The 17879-nt window shown below is 53.5% G+C and overlaps 1 protein-coding gene across 17 annotated transcripts in view; it reads right to left on the reverse strand.

Moving 5' to 3' along the window:
• Positions 1-17879, reverse strand: part of LOC105488490 (maestro heat like repeat family member 1) — a 120275-nt gene that overhangs the window by 56964 nt on the left and 45432 nt on the right. For 16 of the 17 annotated variants that reach the window (XR_011606615.1, XR_011606616.1, XM_011752626.3 and 13 more), the window contains exons 7-11: positions 12905-13056; positions 12017-12157; positions 11505-11597; positions 5969-6047; positions 4643-4756 (exon numbers count right to left, since the gene is read on the reverse strand). Coding sequence is in view for 15 of the 17 variants with exons in the window: in XM_011752626.3 (XP_011750928.2) it covers positions 4643-4756; positions 5969-6047; positions 11505-11597; positions 12017-12157; positions 12905-13056 (579 nt within the window). In the remaining 2 variants the exon portion in view is untranslated. The remainder of the gene's footprint in view (positions 1-4642; positions 4757-5968; positions 6048-11504; positions 11598-12016; positions 12158-12904; positions 13057-17879) is intronic. The other variant, XM_071067602.1, reaches the window with a different exon arrangement.

Raw genomic sequence — 17879 nt, forward strand, 5'->3', positions numbered from 1 at the left:
GTGTGTGTGTGTGTGCGCGCGTGTGTATGCAAAGTATTTATATATATATAAAAATCCTTTGGGCATCTAGGCAGAAAAGACAAAATCATTTATAAGGAAAATCAGTCAAATCAGATAGTCAGCAATGAGTTATCAATATCAGTAATAGATTCTAGAAGACAAGAAAGCAACATATGAAGATACCTCAGACTTTTATACCCAGCCACTTAAACTGAGATGGCCTGGTGTCTGTCTAACACGAGAAACGGCTCTCTGGACCATGGACTGAAAGAATGACATGCAGGGACCAACCACGGCCTCAACTTGCAATCATGTTCCAATATTTTCATTGAAAACTTGATGACTTCTGGCTGGGTGAAATGGCTCACGCTTGTAATCCCAGTACTTTGGGAGGCCAAGGTGGGAGGATTGCTTGAGCCCAGGAGTTGGAGACCAGCCTGGGCAACAAAGCAGGATCTCATAACACACCCACAAAAATGGCTAAAATTAAAGACCAGCCAATGTTGGTGAGGACATGAAGCAAAAATGCTCATAAGCCACTTGTGAGACATAAGGTGTGGGGTATAAATTGGGGTATAAACAGCTACTTTGGAAAAACAGAAGGGTTTATGTACACAACTTGAACACACACACACTTTATAACCCGAAATTCGACATCTAGGTCAACACTAACTGTGTAAAGGACAAATGTTAATAGTGGATTATGCATTAACAGTTAAATACGGGATAGAGCCATTTACCCATCACAGGCAGAATGAATCACTGTAATAGATAATTCACTGGAATCCTTCACAGAAATGAAAATAAATGAACTGTACTATATGTATAAATTTCACCAAGAGAATACTGAGGAAAAGAAGCCAGATACAAAATTATTTACACCGTACAATTCTCTTTGCACAACATCCCAAAACAGTAACACTATCTACTATTGTTAGAAGTCACCCCTTCCGGCCGGGCGCAGTGGCTCAAGTCTGTAATCCCAGCACTTCGGGAGGCCGAGGCGGGCGGATCACGAGGTCAGGAGATCGAGACCATCCTGGCTAACACGGTGAAACCCCGTCTCTACTAAAAAATACAAAAAACGAGCCGGGCGAGGTGGCGGGCGCCTGTAGTCCCAGCTACTCGGGAGGCTGAGGCAGGAGAATGGCGTAAACCCGGGGGGCGGAGCTTGCAGTGAGCTGAGATCCGGCCACTGCACTCCAGCCTGGGCGACAGAGCGAGACTCCGTCTCAAAAAAAAAAAAAAAAAAAAAAAAGAAGTCACCCCTTCCAAGGGGCTTGAGAGTGCCATCCCTGGGTGGTGTTGATGTCCCATTTCTTTACCTGGTTGGTGAATAAATACAAAGGATCACTGTGTGATTACTCATGGAGCTGAACAGTTAACATGTGTACATTTTTCTATATGCGTATTATACTTCAAAATAAAAATAATTAAAAATGACATAGATGGCCTAGGTGCCCATCTCACTTCTGTAATCCCAGCACTTTGGGAGGCCAAGGAAGGAGGATCACTTGAACCCGGGAGTTCAAGACCAGCCTGGGCAACATAAGGAGACCCCATTTCTACAAAAATACAAAAATATTGGCAGAATGTGCTGGTGCATACCTGTAGTCTCAGCTACTTGGGAGGCTAAGATGGGAGAATTGCTTGAGCCCAGGAGTTCAAGGCTGCAGTGAGCTATGATTGCACCACTGCATTCCAGCCTGGGTGAAAGAACGAGACCTTGTCTCAAAACAAAACCAAAAAATGACACAGATGTATATGTGCTGATGTTAAAAGTTATCTAAGATATACTAGCAAGTGAAAAAAGCATGTTTTGAAGTATGTCATTTGGTTAAAATATTTCCTTGCGTACATGCATTTGTACATATGTAAATGCACAGAGAAAGAACTTCAAGGAAAAAATGAAACGTGGGGAAAACAAAGTGAATGCTGAAAAGCATAAATGTGATTGATGAATTAACAAAGGGAAGCTGAGCATGGTTAATCCCATGAAATGTTGAACTTCTGAATGGAAAAACGCATCTCTAACAAGAGCACGGGCACTAAGAATTCCGTAAGAATTTCACTTGAGATGCCAACCTCATCAAGTAAATGGGGAAAAGAGCACCTGCCTCAAGGATTACTTTTACCACCAGAGGCTGAGTGCACGCTGCTGACGCAGATGCTTTACTTTCTGTGGGGCTGCCACACGCGCCATGCCTCTGAGGCTCCCTTCCCCAAGGACCACTGACCACAGCAGCCCCTCTGTGTGAAAGCTGCAGGCACTCTCCTCTCAGGCCTTCCACGGAGAGCCCGAGCTTCCCTCCTTTCCCCTCCACAGAGGGGGCGCCTCCCTCCCTGCCCCGTCACACAGAGCGGGCGCTCCCCTCCCAACCCCTCCACGGAGAGCCCAGGCTTCCTTCTCTTCCCCTCCACAGAGCAGGCGCTCCTCTCCAGGCCCCTCCACAGAAGGGACTCTACCCTCCCAACCCCTCCACAGAGAGCGGGCACTCCCCTCCCCACTCCTCCACACAGAGCAGACGCTCCTCTCTGGGCCCCTCCACAGACGGGGCGCTCCCCTCCCAACCCCTCCACACAGATCGGGTGTGCCCCTCCCCACCCCCAGCATCCAGACAGCCCACCGCAGCACCACCCTGGGCTCTGAAATCTGGACAGGCCCAAAGCAGCAGGACCTCAGGCTGCTTCTGGTGGGGCAAGGGCCGCAGAGGGTGTCCTGAGGTGCCTGCACCTGATTCTTAGCCTGGTGACATTCGCACTGTGGCCCCTTCTACCCCTGTCCTCCCTTGGCCCTGCTTTCTGTTTTTGTTTTTTTTTTTTACTTTTGTTTTTTTGAGACGGAGTATCGCTCTGCTGTCCAGGCTGGAGTGCAGTGGCACCATCTCGGCTCACTGCAACCTCCAGAGGCCTTCTGGGTTTAAGCAATTCTCCTGCCTCAGCCTCCCACGTAGCTTGGATTACAGGTGCCCGCCACCATGCCAGGCTAATTTTTTTTTTTTTTTTTTTGTATTTTTAGTAGAGACAGGGTTTCACCATGTTGGCCAGGCTGGTATTGAACTCTGACCTCAAGTGATCTGCCCGCCACGGCCTCCCAAAGTGCTGGGATTACAGGCGTGAGCCACTCCCCAGCCAGCCCTGCTGCTTTCTCAAGCTGCTCCTACATGTCCCAGAACTCTATGTGCCTTCCTCAGTGGCTGCTGTTTGCATCCCAGCACCTGACAGTGAACCTCACAGGACAGGGGGCAGTGCTCCGCTTCTGAAAAGGGCAGACAGAAAATATTTTAGGCTTTGTGGGTCACATGTGGTCCCTTTGTTTGCTTTTATAACCCATCAAAGATGTAACAACCTCCCTAGCTCACAGGCTGAGCACGGGCAGACTGCAGGGCTGGCGGGCCATGGCCACTGCACTGACCTGCGGAAGAGCCATGCTGGAAACCACAAGCTCACCTGTGAAAAATAGTATGTTTTCAGGATTATCACTAATCACTTCAATTAGCCTTAAGGATGGGTACGGTGGCTCACACCTGCAATCCCAGCACTTTGGGAGGCCAGGTGGGCAGATCACCAGGTCAGGAGATTGAGACCATCCTGGCCAACATGGTGAAACCCTGTCTCTAAAAAAATACAAAAATTAGCTGGGCCTGGTGGCACACCCCTGTAGTTCCAGCTACCCAGGAGGCTGAGGCTGGAGAATGGTGTGAACCCGGGAGGTTGCAGTGAGCCGAGATTGCGCCACTGCACTCCGGCCTGGCGACAGAGCAAGACCAGGTCTAAAAAAAAAAAAAAAAGAGGCCAGGCGCGGTGGCTCAAGCCTGTAATCCCAGCACTTTGGGAGGCCGAGACGGGCGGATCACGAGGTCAGCAGATCGAGACCATCCTGGCTAACCCGGTGAAACCCCGTCTCTACTAAAAAATACAAAAAACGAGCCGGGCAAGGTGGCGGGCGCCTGTAGTCCCAGCTACTCGGGAGGCTGAGGCAGGAGAATGGCATAAACCCGGGAGGCGGAGCTTGCAGTGAGCTGAGATCCGGCCACTGCATTCCAGCCTGGGCGACAGAGCGAGACTCCGTCTCAAAAAAAAAAAAAAAAAAAAAAAGAAAGAAAAAGAAAATAAAAAATTAGCCTTAAAACAAGGAAACGTGAATTTTTTACTGTAATTGTGAAGAAACCATCACACATACGTAAACTGAGGGACATTCTACAAAACAGTTGGCCTCCTCATCCCTTAAAAAGAGTAAAAAGGCTCCTCTTGGGCAAAGAAGTCTAAGAGACAACCAAACTAAACCAAAGTATGTCTCTGAATAGATCCCAGAGTGAGCTAGAGCAGTGGGCTCAGGGATGGCTGTCTTAGGCTCTGGGAGCCCTCAGAGCCACGGTCACGTGGGGAGTGTGGCCACGCATGGTGTCTGCAGCCAGCTGTCAAAGCAAGTGTGAGCCACCACCATCTGGTGAAGGGTAGAAAGGTACCACCCATGCAACTTTCCAAGAAGTTTAGAATTTTGCAAAATAGAAAGTAGGAAGCCTTTCCAGAGAATTCAAAGCAGGATGGTGCTTTCACCTAGAGGGACAAAATCTGCCGGGACCTGCTCCATCCTGGACACGGCCAGGGGCGGCGGCCGGGCTAGCATGGAGGCACTCACCAGCCGAGTTGATGACATGTCGGACCACCTGCAGGGTGCCCACGCGGGTCCTCTCATTGCTGGTGTCCAGCCTGGGCAGCAGGAAGGCCAGTAGGCGGTCAGGCAAGCTGCAGGCTACAGGGCAACAGGTACAGATTAGGCTCCATGTCATCTTGTTCATCCCTATACACAGCGTCCACCTACTCTCCAGCACAGGGGAGGAGCCAGGAGAGAGTTGCTGTGTGAAGGTGAGAAGCTGGGGCCACCTAATCACTGGGCCTGGCTCCGATGCCCTTGTCTAAGGCAGGGTTGGAGCACATGTGGTCCTTAGCCCACGGCGCCAGCACCACCCAGAGCATGCCGGGACTTAGATCTTGGCCCACCCACACACCGGTGCTTGTTTCAGCATCTCCAGCTCACAAGGCGGCCTGCGAGAGGGCCCTCAGTGGCCCTTCTTGACTCTCCTGGCTCTAGACCAGTCTAAGACTCAAGAGGACTCGAGCTGTCAAGCACACAGACCCTCAGCCCAAGCAGGGCTAACAGCCCAAGCTCCAGGAGCCCTCTGGCAACGACTGCAGCAGCCCCCTTATCAGTACTTCACGGACCAGACCATCCCCCTTCCAGGTGGGCTCTGGAGGCCTGCTCTGCCTGGGTATCAGACCTGTGGTCCCTCTGCCCACCACACCCCTGCCCCCAGCCTGGCTGCAATCAGTCTCCCCACACCCCTCCTGCGGATCTTGTGTAAGGGCAGATGCTCATGCAGGTGGGGGACCCGAGGCCCGACCAGCTCAAGGGAGATGCCAATGCTGTGGCCCCAGCAGGGTGACAGCCCCAAGTGCAAGCAGGGTCCCTCCTCACACCATCTGCTGCCCCTCCAGGATGGCTATGAGGGCCTGTGCAGGGCACAGGGACAGCATCCAGTGGGGGTGGTGACAGGATGCATGGCACCTCCAGGTGGGTCATGGGAGGCCGGCAGGTAACCAGGGCCAGCAGCCACATGCCACCTGGGGGAGTAGAGAGCAGGCCATGGAGCCAGAGATTGGGTGTGGAGGAATAGGTAGGCGGGGGGCAAGTAGGGGAATGCGGGGACTGGACCATTAGTGGAGGTGCCCAAGGATTTGGGCAGGTCAGCAGCTCCTCGGAGGAGAACAACGTTCCAGGCTGCAGCCGCTGCCCAGGCCCTGGTTCAGAGAACTCTGGAGCCACAGGTAGGCCCAGGAGAGGTGGAAACAGGGGCCTCCTCATCCCAGACCAGGACCCCAGCCACCACCATCCTCCACATGCAGCAGGTGGTGACCCCATGAGTCTCCGCAGATGCCTGTGGGCAAGGTTGGGCCCACCACTCACCCAGCACAGTGAAGCAGCGCAGCACCTCCTTCTGGTTGCTCATCACCAGGGGGCTTGAGGACTCCACAGGCACACAGATCTGCTCCAGGAACAGGGCAGAGGTTACAGACCAGAGAGGCCAGAAGGAAGGATTCCCTCCCTCTGACGATTCTGGGCCTGGGCAGCTAGGCAGAGGGCTCTGGGTTTCCACCCCATGCCTACAGCAAGCAGCAGGCACTCCAGGCTCTTTCTCACCCAAGCCCTGGGTGCAGGACAGTCTCATCCCCTGTAATCAGAGGCGCTCCAGGGACCAGCCCCATCTCCTTACGGTGGGGGAGAGGGAGACGGGCAGCAACAGGCAGACACACAGCTGCTGTCAAGTCTCCAGGGAAACATCCTGCTCCTGCCACCCTCCACCCCTCCTACCAGCAGCAGGAGAAGAGATTCCCAAGAAACATTTCTTGACTAGAGAGGAGAGTCTCCCATGGCCCAGGCATGACGCCCAGGACGCCAGGCTGGAAAGCATGAATCTCTAGGACACATAAAGCACTGGAACCCAAAACTTCTGGACTCCACTTGTTCAAAATCATAAGGGAAAAAAAAATCATATTGGTAAAAAGCAAAAACTAAGGCTGCTGGCTGGGCATGGTGGTGCATGCCTGTGGTCCCAGCTACTAAGGAGGCTGAAGTGGGAGGACTGCCTCAGCCCGGGAGGCTGAGGTTGCAGTGAGCTGTGATGGTGCCACTGCACTCCAGCCCGGGGACAGAGCAAGACCCTGTCTCAAACAAATGAACAGACAACAACAAAAAACTAAGGATGCTGGCAGATGCATCTCTGGGCTCCACAGTACCTTAGTGGGTGATACAGAAGCACACCCCCACTAATCCAGGTGTGACATCCTAGGTCCCCACTCGCAGGTGTCACAGCAAAGGGCACTGACAGGGTCTCTGCACAAAGAGCTCCAAAGCAATTCTTTAGCAGAGCCCTCTTATGAGCCAGAAGAGGTAACCACAGCAAAGACTCCAGGCCCACAGGGCCGCACCCCAACCTGGGTTCTTAGAGAACTGTCAGGAAGCATGGTAAGGTGGAGGAGGTGGCCCCAGGGCTCAGCTCTAGGTTCCCAGGTAGCTCCTTGTTATTTCTTTTTCAAAACGAGTTTCGCTCTTATTGCCCAGGCTGGAGTGCAATGGCGCGATCTTGGCTCACTGTAACCTCTGCCTTCTGGGTTGAAGCAATTCTCTTGACTCAGCCTCCCAAGTAGCTGGGATTACAGGTGTGTGCCACCACACCTGGCTAATTTTTGTATTTTTAATACTGACAGGGTTTCTCCATGTTGGTCAGGATGGTCTTGAACTCCTGACCTCAGGTGATCCGCCCGCCTCGGCCTCCCAAAGTGCTGGGATTACAGGTGTGAGTCACTGTGCCCGGCGTGCTCCTTGTTATTTCTACCGTAAAGACCAAATATGATCATAAAAGATGCTGCAGTTGGCAGGGCGCAGTGGCTCACGCCTGTAATCCCAGCACTTTGGGAGGCCAAGGCAGGCAGATCACGAGGTCAGGAGATTGAGATCATTCTGGCTAACACAGTGAAACCCCGTCTCCAGGCCGGGTGCAGTGGCTCATGCCTGTAATCCCAGCACTTTGGGAGGCTGAGGTGGGCGGATCACAAGGTCAAGAGATCGAGACCATCCTGGCCAATGTGGTGAAACCCGATCTCTGCTAAAAATACAAAAATTAGCTGGGCAAGGTGGCGCATGCCCGTAGTCCCAGCTGCTCTGGAGGCTGAGGCAGGAGAATGGCATAAACCTGGGAGGCAGAGCTTGCAGTGAGCTGAGATCTCACCATTGCACTCCAGCCTGGCGACAGAACGAGACTCCATCTCAAAAAGAAAAAGATGCTGCAGCTTCCTGCCTGCTCTTTCAGATCACTCGCCCTGCAGGAAGCTAGCCACCAGGTTGTGAGGACACTCAAGCAGCCTTATGAAGAGACAGATGTGGTGAGGAACTGGGGCCTCCAGCCAACAGCCAAGTGAATGAACAGCCTCGGAAGCAGATCCTCCAGCCCCAGTAGAGCCTTCAATGGCACGGCCCAGGCCGACAGCATGAATGGGTGTAAAGTAACAAGGGACCCTGAGTTGGAGCAACCCCCTGAGCTGCTCTCAACTCTGGGCCCACTGTGAGATAATAGATGTTGTTGTTGTTGTTGTTGTTGTTTCTGAGACAGAGTCTCGCTCTGTTTCCCAGGCTGGAGTGCAATGGTCCGATCTCGGCTTACTGCAACCTCCGCCTCCTGGGTTCAAGCGATTCTCCTGCCTCAGCCTCCTGAGTAGCTGGGATTACAGGCGTGTGCCACCATGCCTGGCTAATGTTGTATTTTTGGTAGAGACAGGGTTTCACCATGTTGGCCAGGCTGGTCTCGAACTCCTGACCTCAGGTGATCTGCCCGCCTCGGCCTCCCAAAGTGCTGGGATTACAGGTGTGAGCCACCATGCCCGGCCTCTTTTTTTTTTTTTTTTTTTTTTTTTAAAAACACGGTCTTGTACTGTCGCCCAGGCTGGGATGCACTGGCGTGATCACAGCTCATTGCAGCCTCAACCTCCTGGGCTCAAGCGATCCTCCTACCTCAGCCTCTCGAGTAGCTGGAACCACAGGCACGCGCCATGACACCTGGCTGTTAGGAAGTTTCTGTTGCTATTACAGATAGTGTTTTCATACACTTTCTAGCTGGTCAGTACTGGTGTAGAAACATGTTCTCAGCTTTTGTAGGTTGGTCTTGTAACTGGCAAACTTGCAGAACTTTGTTTTCTTTTTTAACACAAGGTCTTGCTCTATCACCCAGGCTGGAGTACAGTGGCATGATCATGGCTCACTGCAGCCTCAACTTCCTGGGCTCAAGTGATCCTCCAACCTCAGCCTCCTGAATAGCTGGGATTACAGATCTGTGCCACTATACTCAGCTAATTTTTTTCTGTAGAGATGGGGGTTTCCCTACGTTGCCCAGGTTGGTCTCGAACTCCTGGGCTCAAGCAGTTCCTCCTCAGCCTCCCAAAGTGCTGGGATTACAGATGTGAGCCACCACGCCTTGCCGGAACTTTTGACTGGTCCTAATAGTTTGGCCAGGAAGGTGGACGGGTGATGCATAATGACCATCTTCCCTTCCCTCCTGGTTCTTTTCTTTTTCTGTAGAACGAGCAGAGGATCCTGTCTGCAGCGAGAGGCAGGCCCTTCCTGTTCTTGACCTTACAGGGAATTGCCTAAAACTTCCCATCAGTTATGAAGAAGACTGAGGGTTCGGGTATACAGACTTTGTTAAGTTAGGGAAGTTCCTTTCCAATCTTAGTTGTTCAGAATTTTAGGCCAGGCACAGTGGCTCACGCCTGTAATCCCAACAATTTGTGAGGCTGAAGCAGGGGGATCACTTGAGGTCAGGAGTTCGTGACCAGCCTGGCCAACATGGTGAAACCTCGTCTCTACTAAAAATACAAAAATTAGCCAGGCGTGGTGGCGGGCACCTGTAACCCCAGCTACTTGGGAGGCTGAGGCAAGAGAATCACTTCAACCCGGGAGGCAGAGGTTGCAGTGAGCCGAGACTGCGCCATTGCACTCCAGCCTGGGCAACAAGAGTGAAACTCCATCTCAGGGAAAAAGAAAAAATCATCAAAAGTTTTTTCTGCATTGATTGAACTCAGACACTATTTTTCTCTAGTCTATTACTGTGAAGTGCACTGACAGCTCCCAAACGCTGGATAGGCCTTGCGTTGTGAGCTAAGCCCTCTCGCATAAGCTGTTTTGAAAAGTACAGTCTTGGCTGGGTGCCGTGGCTCGTGCCTGTAATCCCAACACTTTGGGAGGCCGAGGCGGGTGGATCACCTGAGGTCAGGAGTTTGAGATCAGCCTGACCAACATGGAGAAATCCCATCTCCACTAAAAATAGAAAAAATAAAAATAGAAATAGAAAAACTAGCCAGGTGTGGCGGTGGGCACCTGTAATCCCAGATACTCAGGAGGCTGAGGCAGGAGATCGCTTGTACCCAACAGGCAGAGTGTGCAGTGAGCCGAGATTGTATCACAGCACTCCAGCCAGGGTGACAAGAGTGAAACTCCATCTCAAAATACATACATACATACATACATAAGTAAAAGGATGGTCTGGGGTTCAGTAACCTGCTACTTTATGCAAAACCTCACGTCTATGCTCATCATGACACACCTGCATTTCCTTACACGGCTCTGCCTGGGATTTGAGCCAGACCTCACAGAATGAAAGAGGTAGCTCTGGATCGTTTCTATTTCCAAGTGTACTTGTACTGGACAGGAATTAATTGTTCCTCAAAAGTTTGGTGGAACTCAGTCGTGAAACCATTTGGGTCCTGGGCTTGTTTTAAGGAAGAAAGGTCTTAGAATATTATTTCTGTTGCTTTACTGGCTTATTCAATTCTCTGTTGCTTTTCATACCAATTTTGACATTTTTATCTTTCTAGGAACCTAACCATTTCATACAGTTTTAAGTTTGTTACCATGTAACTGTTCACAGCACTTACATTATGTTTACTAGCTCTGTGGCTGCCGTCCCCTCTTCCCCTTTGTTTCTGGGATGCAGCCAGGACCATCCAGGCGGTGGAGAGTGGGGCCCAGCTGGAGTGGGCCAGGTGAGGGGCAGAGCCAAGCAGTAAGCCCACCTCCACACGAGCCCACACCTCCACACTTCTTTTCAGAAAGTCTCCTTGCAGACTTCACCACACCACCCTCTCTAGCTCCTGTCCCTGTCCCCTCTCATCCAGAAAGTCCCATGGACAGACGACCCCCAGTGCCAGGGTCATGGGCGACCTGTGTCCCTCAGTCGTTCTCAGGCCTCATTCACCCGACCTGGGGAGGGGTCCCAGATGCTCAGCTTCCTCCCCACATCGCTTCCTCTCCAGCAGGGCCTTCAAGACCCCCGCCCTGCAGCCCAGGGCCTCTCCTCTGCTCCTCTGAGCTCCGTCCCCAGAAACCCAGGGCAGTCTCCCCCAGCTGGTGCTTCAGCTGCGCTGACCTTCTCCAAGACCACCTGTACCGGGCCCGCACTGGGCCTGGGCACCCACTCCACACTGACCTTCTCCGAGACCACCTGTACCGGGCCCGCACTGGGCCTGGGCACCCACTCCACACTGACCTTCTCCAAGACCACCTGTACAGGGCCCACACTGGGCCTGGGCACCCACTCCACACTGACCTTCCCCGAGACCACCAGTACCGGGCCTGCACTAGGCCTGGGCACCCACTCCACGCCAACGTTCTCCGAGACCACTCGTACTAGGCCCGCACTGGGCCTGGGCATCCACTCCTGCCACCTCCATCCTGGGGGCTAATATGTCACCTGCACATGCCACTGCTGGGCAGGGTAAGAGCATCGCCACATCGCTAAGAAGTTACTCGAGTGACCTTTAGGGAATACCCAGTCCTCAGCCCCACGTGGCTGAGCCGTCCACCCCAACTTGCTTTCTGCACCCCTCGTCCAGCAACTTCCCACGGAAAAGTGTGCAGAACCTGAACCCGCCCACTGATGCCCGCCTCCTACCTGGGAGTGCAGTGCAGCCAAGAGGGCATCCAGCTGGGTCTCCAACGTACGGCTGCCCACACTCACGGCCGCCTCGAGGATCTGGCCCAGGCTCTGCTCGGGGTAGGCAGAAGAGGCCGTCAGTCCTACCTCCAGCCCCCTGAACTGACCGTGAGGTCGACCAGAGCCTCCCAGTTGGGCCACAGGAAGACATGGGCCAGGAGGACATGGGCCCCACCTCGGGGCTCAAATGAGGAGGCCCTTCGTCTACCTCTAGAACTCAGAGCCAGGGAGGAGGGCAGGAAGGCCCAGGAAGGGGGCTCCCTAGGCCACAGGTGCCTTGGACCAAAAGGCCCAGGTTCCTAGCACCGTCCAGGGCAGAGCAATAGGACAACTAAGCTGGTCCCCACGAGGGCTCTGTCCTTCACAGCCCACCACTGAGCCTTAGCAGAGGACTCACGGCCACCCCCGGGGGAGTGTGATTGGAGGGGTCCTCAGGGACTAGACCGTAGACCTGCCCTGCCTGCAGGTACCTTGGACAAGTAGAAGGTCTCCGAGTGCTTCTTGTAGAGGGCGAGGATCCCAGGGAGGAGCTTGGGCAGCTGCTCTTCCAGCCTCTCACTGGGCAGCAGATGGCTCATAGGCCCCAGAGCCTCCACCACGGCAAGACGGAGCTGAGAGGGGACAGTGGGCGGGAAGCTCACGCTGCTCAGTCAACACTGACTGCTCAGAGCACGTCCAGCAAGCACCGGGACGGACATGAACCAACAATGGGCTACCAGTGGGTGCCACAGGGGCTGGGAAGTGAGCCCAGCACCCAGAGGTCAGCTGTAGGGAGACCACAGCAAGCCAGATGGTGGCCAGGCCCAGGGGGTCTGTAGGAGATGCTCAGAGCCCCGCCAGCAGCACTGGGCCTCTGGGCAGAAGGAAAAACCCACAGTGACAAGGCCCCTCTGGCACAAGTTGTAAGGATGGGAACTGCAGGTGGGGCAGCCTAAAGGTGGCTGGGCATGGTGGCTCACACCTATAACCCCAGAGTTCTGGGAGGCCAAGGCAGGTGGGTCACCTGAGGTCAGGAGTTCAAGACCAGCCTGGCCAACATGGCGAAACCTCATCTCTACTAAAAATACAAAAATTACCTGGGAGTGGTGGCGGGCGCCTGTAATCCCAGCTATTCGGGAGGCATGAGAATCGCTTGAACCAGGGAGGTGGAGGCTGCAGTGAGCCAAGTCATGCCACTGCATGGGTGACAGAGTGAGACTCTGTCTCAAAAAGATAAATAAAGGTGAGCCACCTCTCACTGGGCACCTCTGCTCGCCAGTGAACCACCACCACCCTCCGATCAATTTGCCATGGGCAGGGAATGTGGGAAGGAGAGCGTCCTGGCATCAGGTGTGGACTGGTGCAGCCGCGGGGCGTACCTTGGCTTCTCGACTCTGCAGCCACTGGTGGAAGAGAACATCGTAGGCGCTGAAGATGTCGGTGGCAAAGGCGTCCTTCCTGACCGTGGGGTCTGGGGCCCGGTCCAGGTTGGCCAGGTACTCCAGGGCACCCTCGCTGAAGCGCTGCAGAGCTGCGACACCGGCCAGTGGTAAGCGGCTGCAGGCCGTGGGCTTGTGACGATCCCCAGCACCTATGTCTGCCTCCTGCCCCTTCCAGAAATCCCATGGCAGCCTGCACAATGCCCTCCCTAGTACACTAGCCAAGCACAGAACTCCAGGACTACACAGGGGTGAAAAGTGTCCCTCCAAATTCATGGCCTTATTGGAAATAGGGTTTTTGCAGATGAGACTTTTTTTTTTTTTTTTTGAGACAGAGTCTTGCTCGGTCTGTCACTCAGGCTGGAGTGTAGTGACACAGTCTTGCTCTGTGTCTCAGGCTGGAGTGTAGTGACACAGTCTTGCTCTGTCTCTCAGGCTGGAATGCAGTGGCTTGATCTCGGCTCACTGCAATCTTTGCCTCCCAGGTTCAAGTGATTCTCCTGCCTTAGCCTCCTGACTAGATGGAGCTACAAGTGTGTACCATTATACTTGGCTAATTTTTATATTTTTAGTAGAGATGGGGTTTCACTATGTTGGCCAGGCTGGTCTCAAACTGCTGACCTCAAGTGATCTGCCCACCTTGGCCTCCCAAAGTGCTGGGATGACAGGCATGAGCCACCACGCCCGGCCAGATGTGACCGTTAAAATGGGGTCATAGCAAAGTAGGGTGGGCCGTAACTCCAACATGACATCCTTGTAAGAAGAGATGCAGAGGCAGGAGGAAGATGGCCATGTGACATGGAGGCACAGACTGGGGCCAGGCAGCCTCAGGTCAAGGACGCCTTGAATCCATGGCCCCACCAGAAGCTGGGGAGGCTAAAATGAATTCTCTCTCTGGGCCCCCAAGAAGGAACCCATCCTGCCAACATCGTGAGTTTGGACTTCTGGTCTCCAAGACTGTGAGAAAATATATTTCTGTTGTTTGAAGCCACCGAATTTGCACTTGGCGCTTTGTCACCAAAGAAAACTCGTGCAAGTACCAACCTCCTCCCAAAAATGCCCTCTGGCCACAAGTTCCTGCCCACTGCAGTCTGCCACAGAGACAAGAGGAGCAGCGCCATGCCCACCCACCCTCACAGACAGACTTGTGCCACACATTCTGCCCAAGGCTGACGTGCTGGGCACAGTGTGGGTGGGAAGAGCCACAGGGAGAACAATGGCAGGGCGGAGGGGCACCAGGATGCCAGGGTCAGCATGAGGCCCTCCCACGGGTGGGCAGCTCCTGACAGTGCGCCGGTGCCTGTGGATGTGACCCAGCTGTGGCCTTGGGCTGACCATGCAGGCATAGCTGGGAGCAGGCAGAGGCTGGGCAGGTGGCCACCCAGGCTTCGAGTAGTGTGGACATCTGGGTGGAGAGTCAGAAAACATTGGCTGTAGGGTCTGGAGCCCAGGACATGGGCCGAACTCAGGTGCCGATGTGCGAGTGGTCAGTGGGGCTGGGCCCTGGGTGAAGGAGGAACATGGGGGCACAGGGAGAGAAACTGAGGCCAGAGCCTTTCACACAGCCCTGCTGAGGACCAGGCAGAGATGTGGAAACTGGTGGAGGAAACACAAAGGGACCATGAGCTTCAGGGCAGGGCAAAGTCCAGAGCTTCTGAGAGGATGCGCCCACTGCATGGGGAGAGGGCCGCACAAGGCACAAGACCAAGGGGGCACTGCTGGAACCACCTCGGCTGCCCCAATCTTGAGTTCTTCTGATGGGCCTACTCTCTCCAGGGTGACTGCCGACTGCCAATCCCAATAACCCCGCTGTTACAGGCCCTGCTCCAAAGCACAATCTAAAGTTGGTATTTTCAAACAATTACTTTTAATTTTCTCCAAACTGCTTAATGTGAGATAACACCTCTTTGCAGCTAGTGGGCTGATCACCTTTCTATGTGTATGTTGGCTGGCTGCGTGGTTCTGGCCCTTTCTTGCCACATTTTTCTGAGCTGTAGTCTCCCCGTCTGATTTCATAGCAGTTCTTCCCACATCTGCTTTAAAAAGCAGCTCAGAGGTGCAGGCCGAACTGCCCAGGCCTAGTCATGGCTCTCCCACTCCCCAGTTGTATGGCCTGGGACGAGTTACTTAGCCTCTTTGTGCCTCAGTTTCCTCACCTATAAAATGGGGCAGTGGCTGGGCGCGGTGGCTCATGCCTGTAATCCCAGCACTTTGGGAGGCTGAGGCGAGTGAATCATGAGGTCAGGAGTTCGAGACCATCCTGGGCAACATGGTGACACCCCGTCTGTACTAAAAATACAAAAAATTAGCCGAGCATGGTGGCACTCACCTGTAATCCCAGCTACTTGGGAGGCTGAAGCAGGAGAATCACTTGAACCCGGGAGGCGGAGGTTGCAGTGAGCTGAGATCGCACCACTGCACCCCAGGCCGGGCGACAGTGTGAGATTCTGTCTCAAAAAATTAAAAAAAAAAAAATAGGGCAGTGCACCTGACCCAGGGCTGCTGTGAGGCTCCCCTGCGCTGATGCAGATGTGGTACAGAGGGCCAGGCTGGGGTGTGAGTGCCAGTTCCCACTGGCCTTAGGCCCCATCCACTGCTGCTCCTAGGGCCACGGGTGAGCCTTTCCACTTCTTATGAAGTAGAGAAAACTATAGTATCTTCTTTGGTAATTTTTCTTGTTGATGTTCATCTGCAGTTCTGTGCATTTTTTCAGAACAAATTCCTTTATTTGTCATATCAAACTTGTTAATCTTTTCCTTTGTGATTTATACTTTTTTGTATCTTAAGAAATCACCTTAAACCCAGCCTGTAAGAAGCAAAAGGTGCAGGTGCTCCCGACAGTCCTGCGAGGCTCGCTGGCCCCTGGCTCTCCATGCTTGGGGCAACCATCTCACACCCTTTTCTCGCCACAAACCCCTCCTCACAATGGGCTGACAACCTCACCCAAGAGGACCCTGAGACCACTGGAACCCGCACCTATGCTCTGTGCCTCCTACGCCCCCCACCTGGCTCCCGTGTAGCCAGTGGTCCCCATAAAGCCTCCCTCTGACACAGACCCTGCAACAACCCTACAAGAGCAAAGGCCCTGAGAGGCGCCACTCAGACAAAAATCTCCACCTGTACCCCTCATCCTCTTCATGGGGCCACTGGCCACCTTCTAGCACTGCCTTCAGGGTCACCAGCACCTCCAGGCGCGAACCCGACGGTCGACTCAGGCCCTGCGGGACTCTCCTCGGAAGCTCCCCAGAATCTGTGAGGACAGGTTCACAGAGGAGCTGGCGCCTCTGAGTCTAGCACACAGGAATGCAGACAAGCTTTAGCTGCTGGTCCTCCAACAGCATCCTGCTAAATTACTGTCACCTCTAATAATTTGTGGGAATGCACTGGGATTTTTATATAAACATTTTATTAAGTGAAGACCAAAAACCTTTGGTTTCTTCCATTCTTTGTCTGGGTGGTTGTAGGATTTTGGTTTTTTGTTTTGTTTTTTTGAGACAGGGTCTCAGTCTGTCACTCAGGCTGGAGTGTAGTGACACCAACTTAGCTCACTGCAGCCTCGATCTCCTGGGCTCAAGTGATCCTCTCACCTCAGCCTCTCAAGTAGCTAGGACTACAGGTGCGTGACACTGTACCTGGCTAATTTTATTTTATTTTATTTTAGAAACAGAGGTCTCACTATGATGCCCAGATTGGTCTCAAACTCCTGGGTTCAAGCGATCCAACCACCTCGGCCTACCAAAGTGCTGGGATTACAGGGGTAGGTCACCATGCCCCACCTGAGTTTTTTTTTTTTTTTTTGGAGGCAGAGTCTCACTCCGCCACCGAGGCTGGAATGCAGTGGCACGATCTTGGCTCACTGCAACCTTTTCCTCTCGGGTTCAAGCAATTCTCCTGCCTCAGCCTCCTGAGTAGCTGGGACTATAGGTGCACACTGCCACACCCGGCTAATTTAATTTTTTTGTATTTTAGTAGAGACAGGGTTTCACCGTGTTGCCCAGGCTGGTCTCAAACTCCTGAGCTCGGGCAATCCGCCCACCTCGGCCTCCCACAGTGCTAGGATTATAGGCACGAGCCACTGTGCCCGGCCTAGACTGGGTTTTTAACAAGAATCAACAATGAGGGTAGTGGCCATGTGGTTTTCCTTCTTACATCGATCAGTGTGAGGGCCACCCTCCCAATGTGGAGCTGGCCTCTCACCTCTGGGGCGACCCCCTGTCAGGACAGAGCCAGCCCCTATGCCAGGCAATATGGATTTTGTTCGTAGGGTCAGCAATCACAGCGGGGGAGGGGAGATGATAGGACTCTGCTTCGTTCCAAGTTTTGGGATATCGAGGGTCACCGTATCCCAACAAAGGCACCTGAAACCATCTCTGACTTGGGTTCAGCAGCAGGGGCATGGACGGGGAGGGCGGACCCTGAGTGAGGCTAGTCCCTAGATCTCTTTCGTGGTGACGCTCAGGTCACAAAAAGAATTTGGGGCCTGGTGCAGTGGCTCACGCCTGTAATCCCAACACTTTGGGAGGCTGAGGTGGGCAGATCACTTGAGGTCAGGAATTCACAACCAGCCTGGCCAACACAGGGAAATCCCGTCTCTACCAAAAATACAAAAATTAGTTGGGTGTGGTGGCGGGCACCTCTGGCCGCAGCTACTCGGGGAGCTGAGGTGGGAGGATCACTTCAGCCTGGGAGGCAGAGGTTGCAGTGAGTCAAGATCACACCACTGCACTCCAGCCTGGGAAACAGAGCGAGACCCTGTCTCCAAAAAAAAAAAAAAAAAAAAAAAAAAGAAAACAAATTTGGAAACTGTCCTTTTTGCTTCATTTCCCTGGGGTGACACAGCCCTGAGGACTGGGAGAGCTCACTGCAGAGCCCATGGAGCATTGCCTGGAACTGGTGCTCTCCTAGAGCACTCACT

This window comes from Macaca nemestrina, chromosome 8 (assembly GCF_043159975.1).
Source record: "Macaca nemestrina isolate mMacNem1 chromosome 8, mMacNem.hap1, whole genome shotgun sequence".
Lineage (NCBI taxonomy): Eukaryota > Metazoa > Chordata > Mammalia > Primates > Cercopithecidae > Macaca > Macaca nemestrina.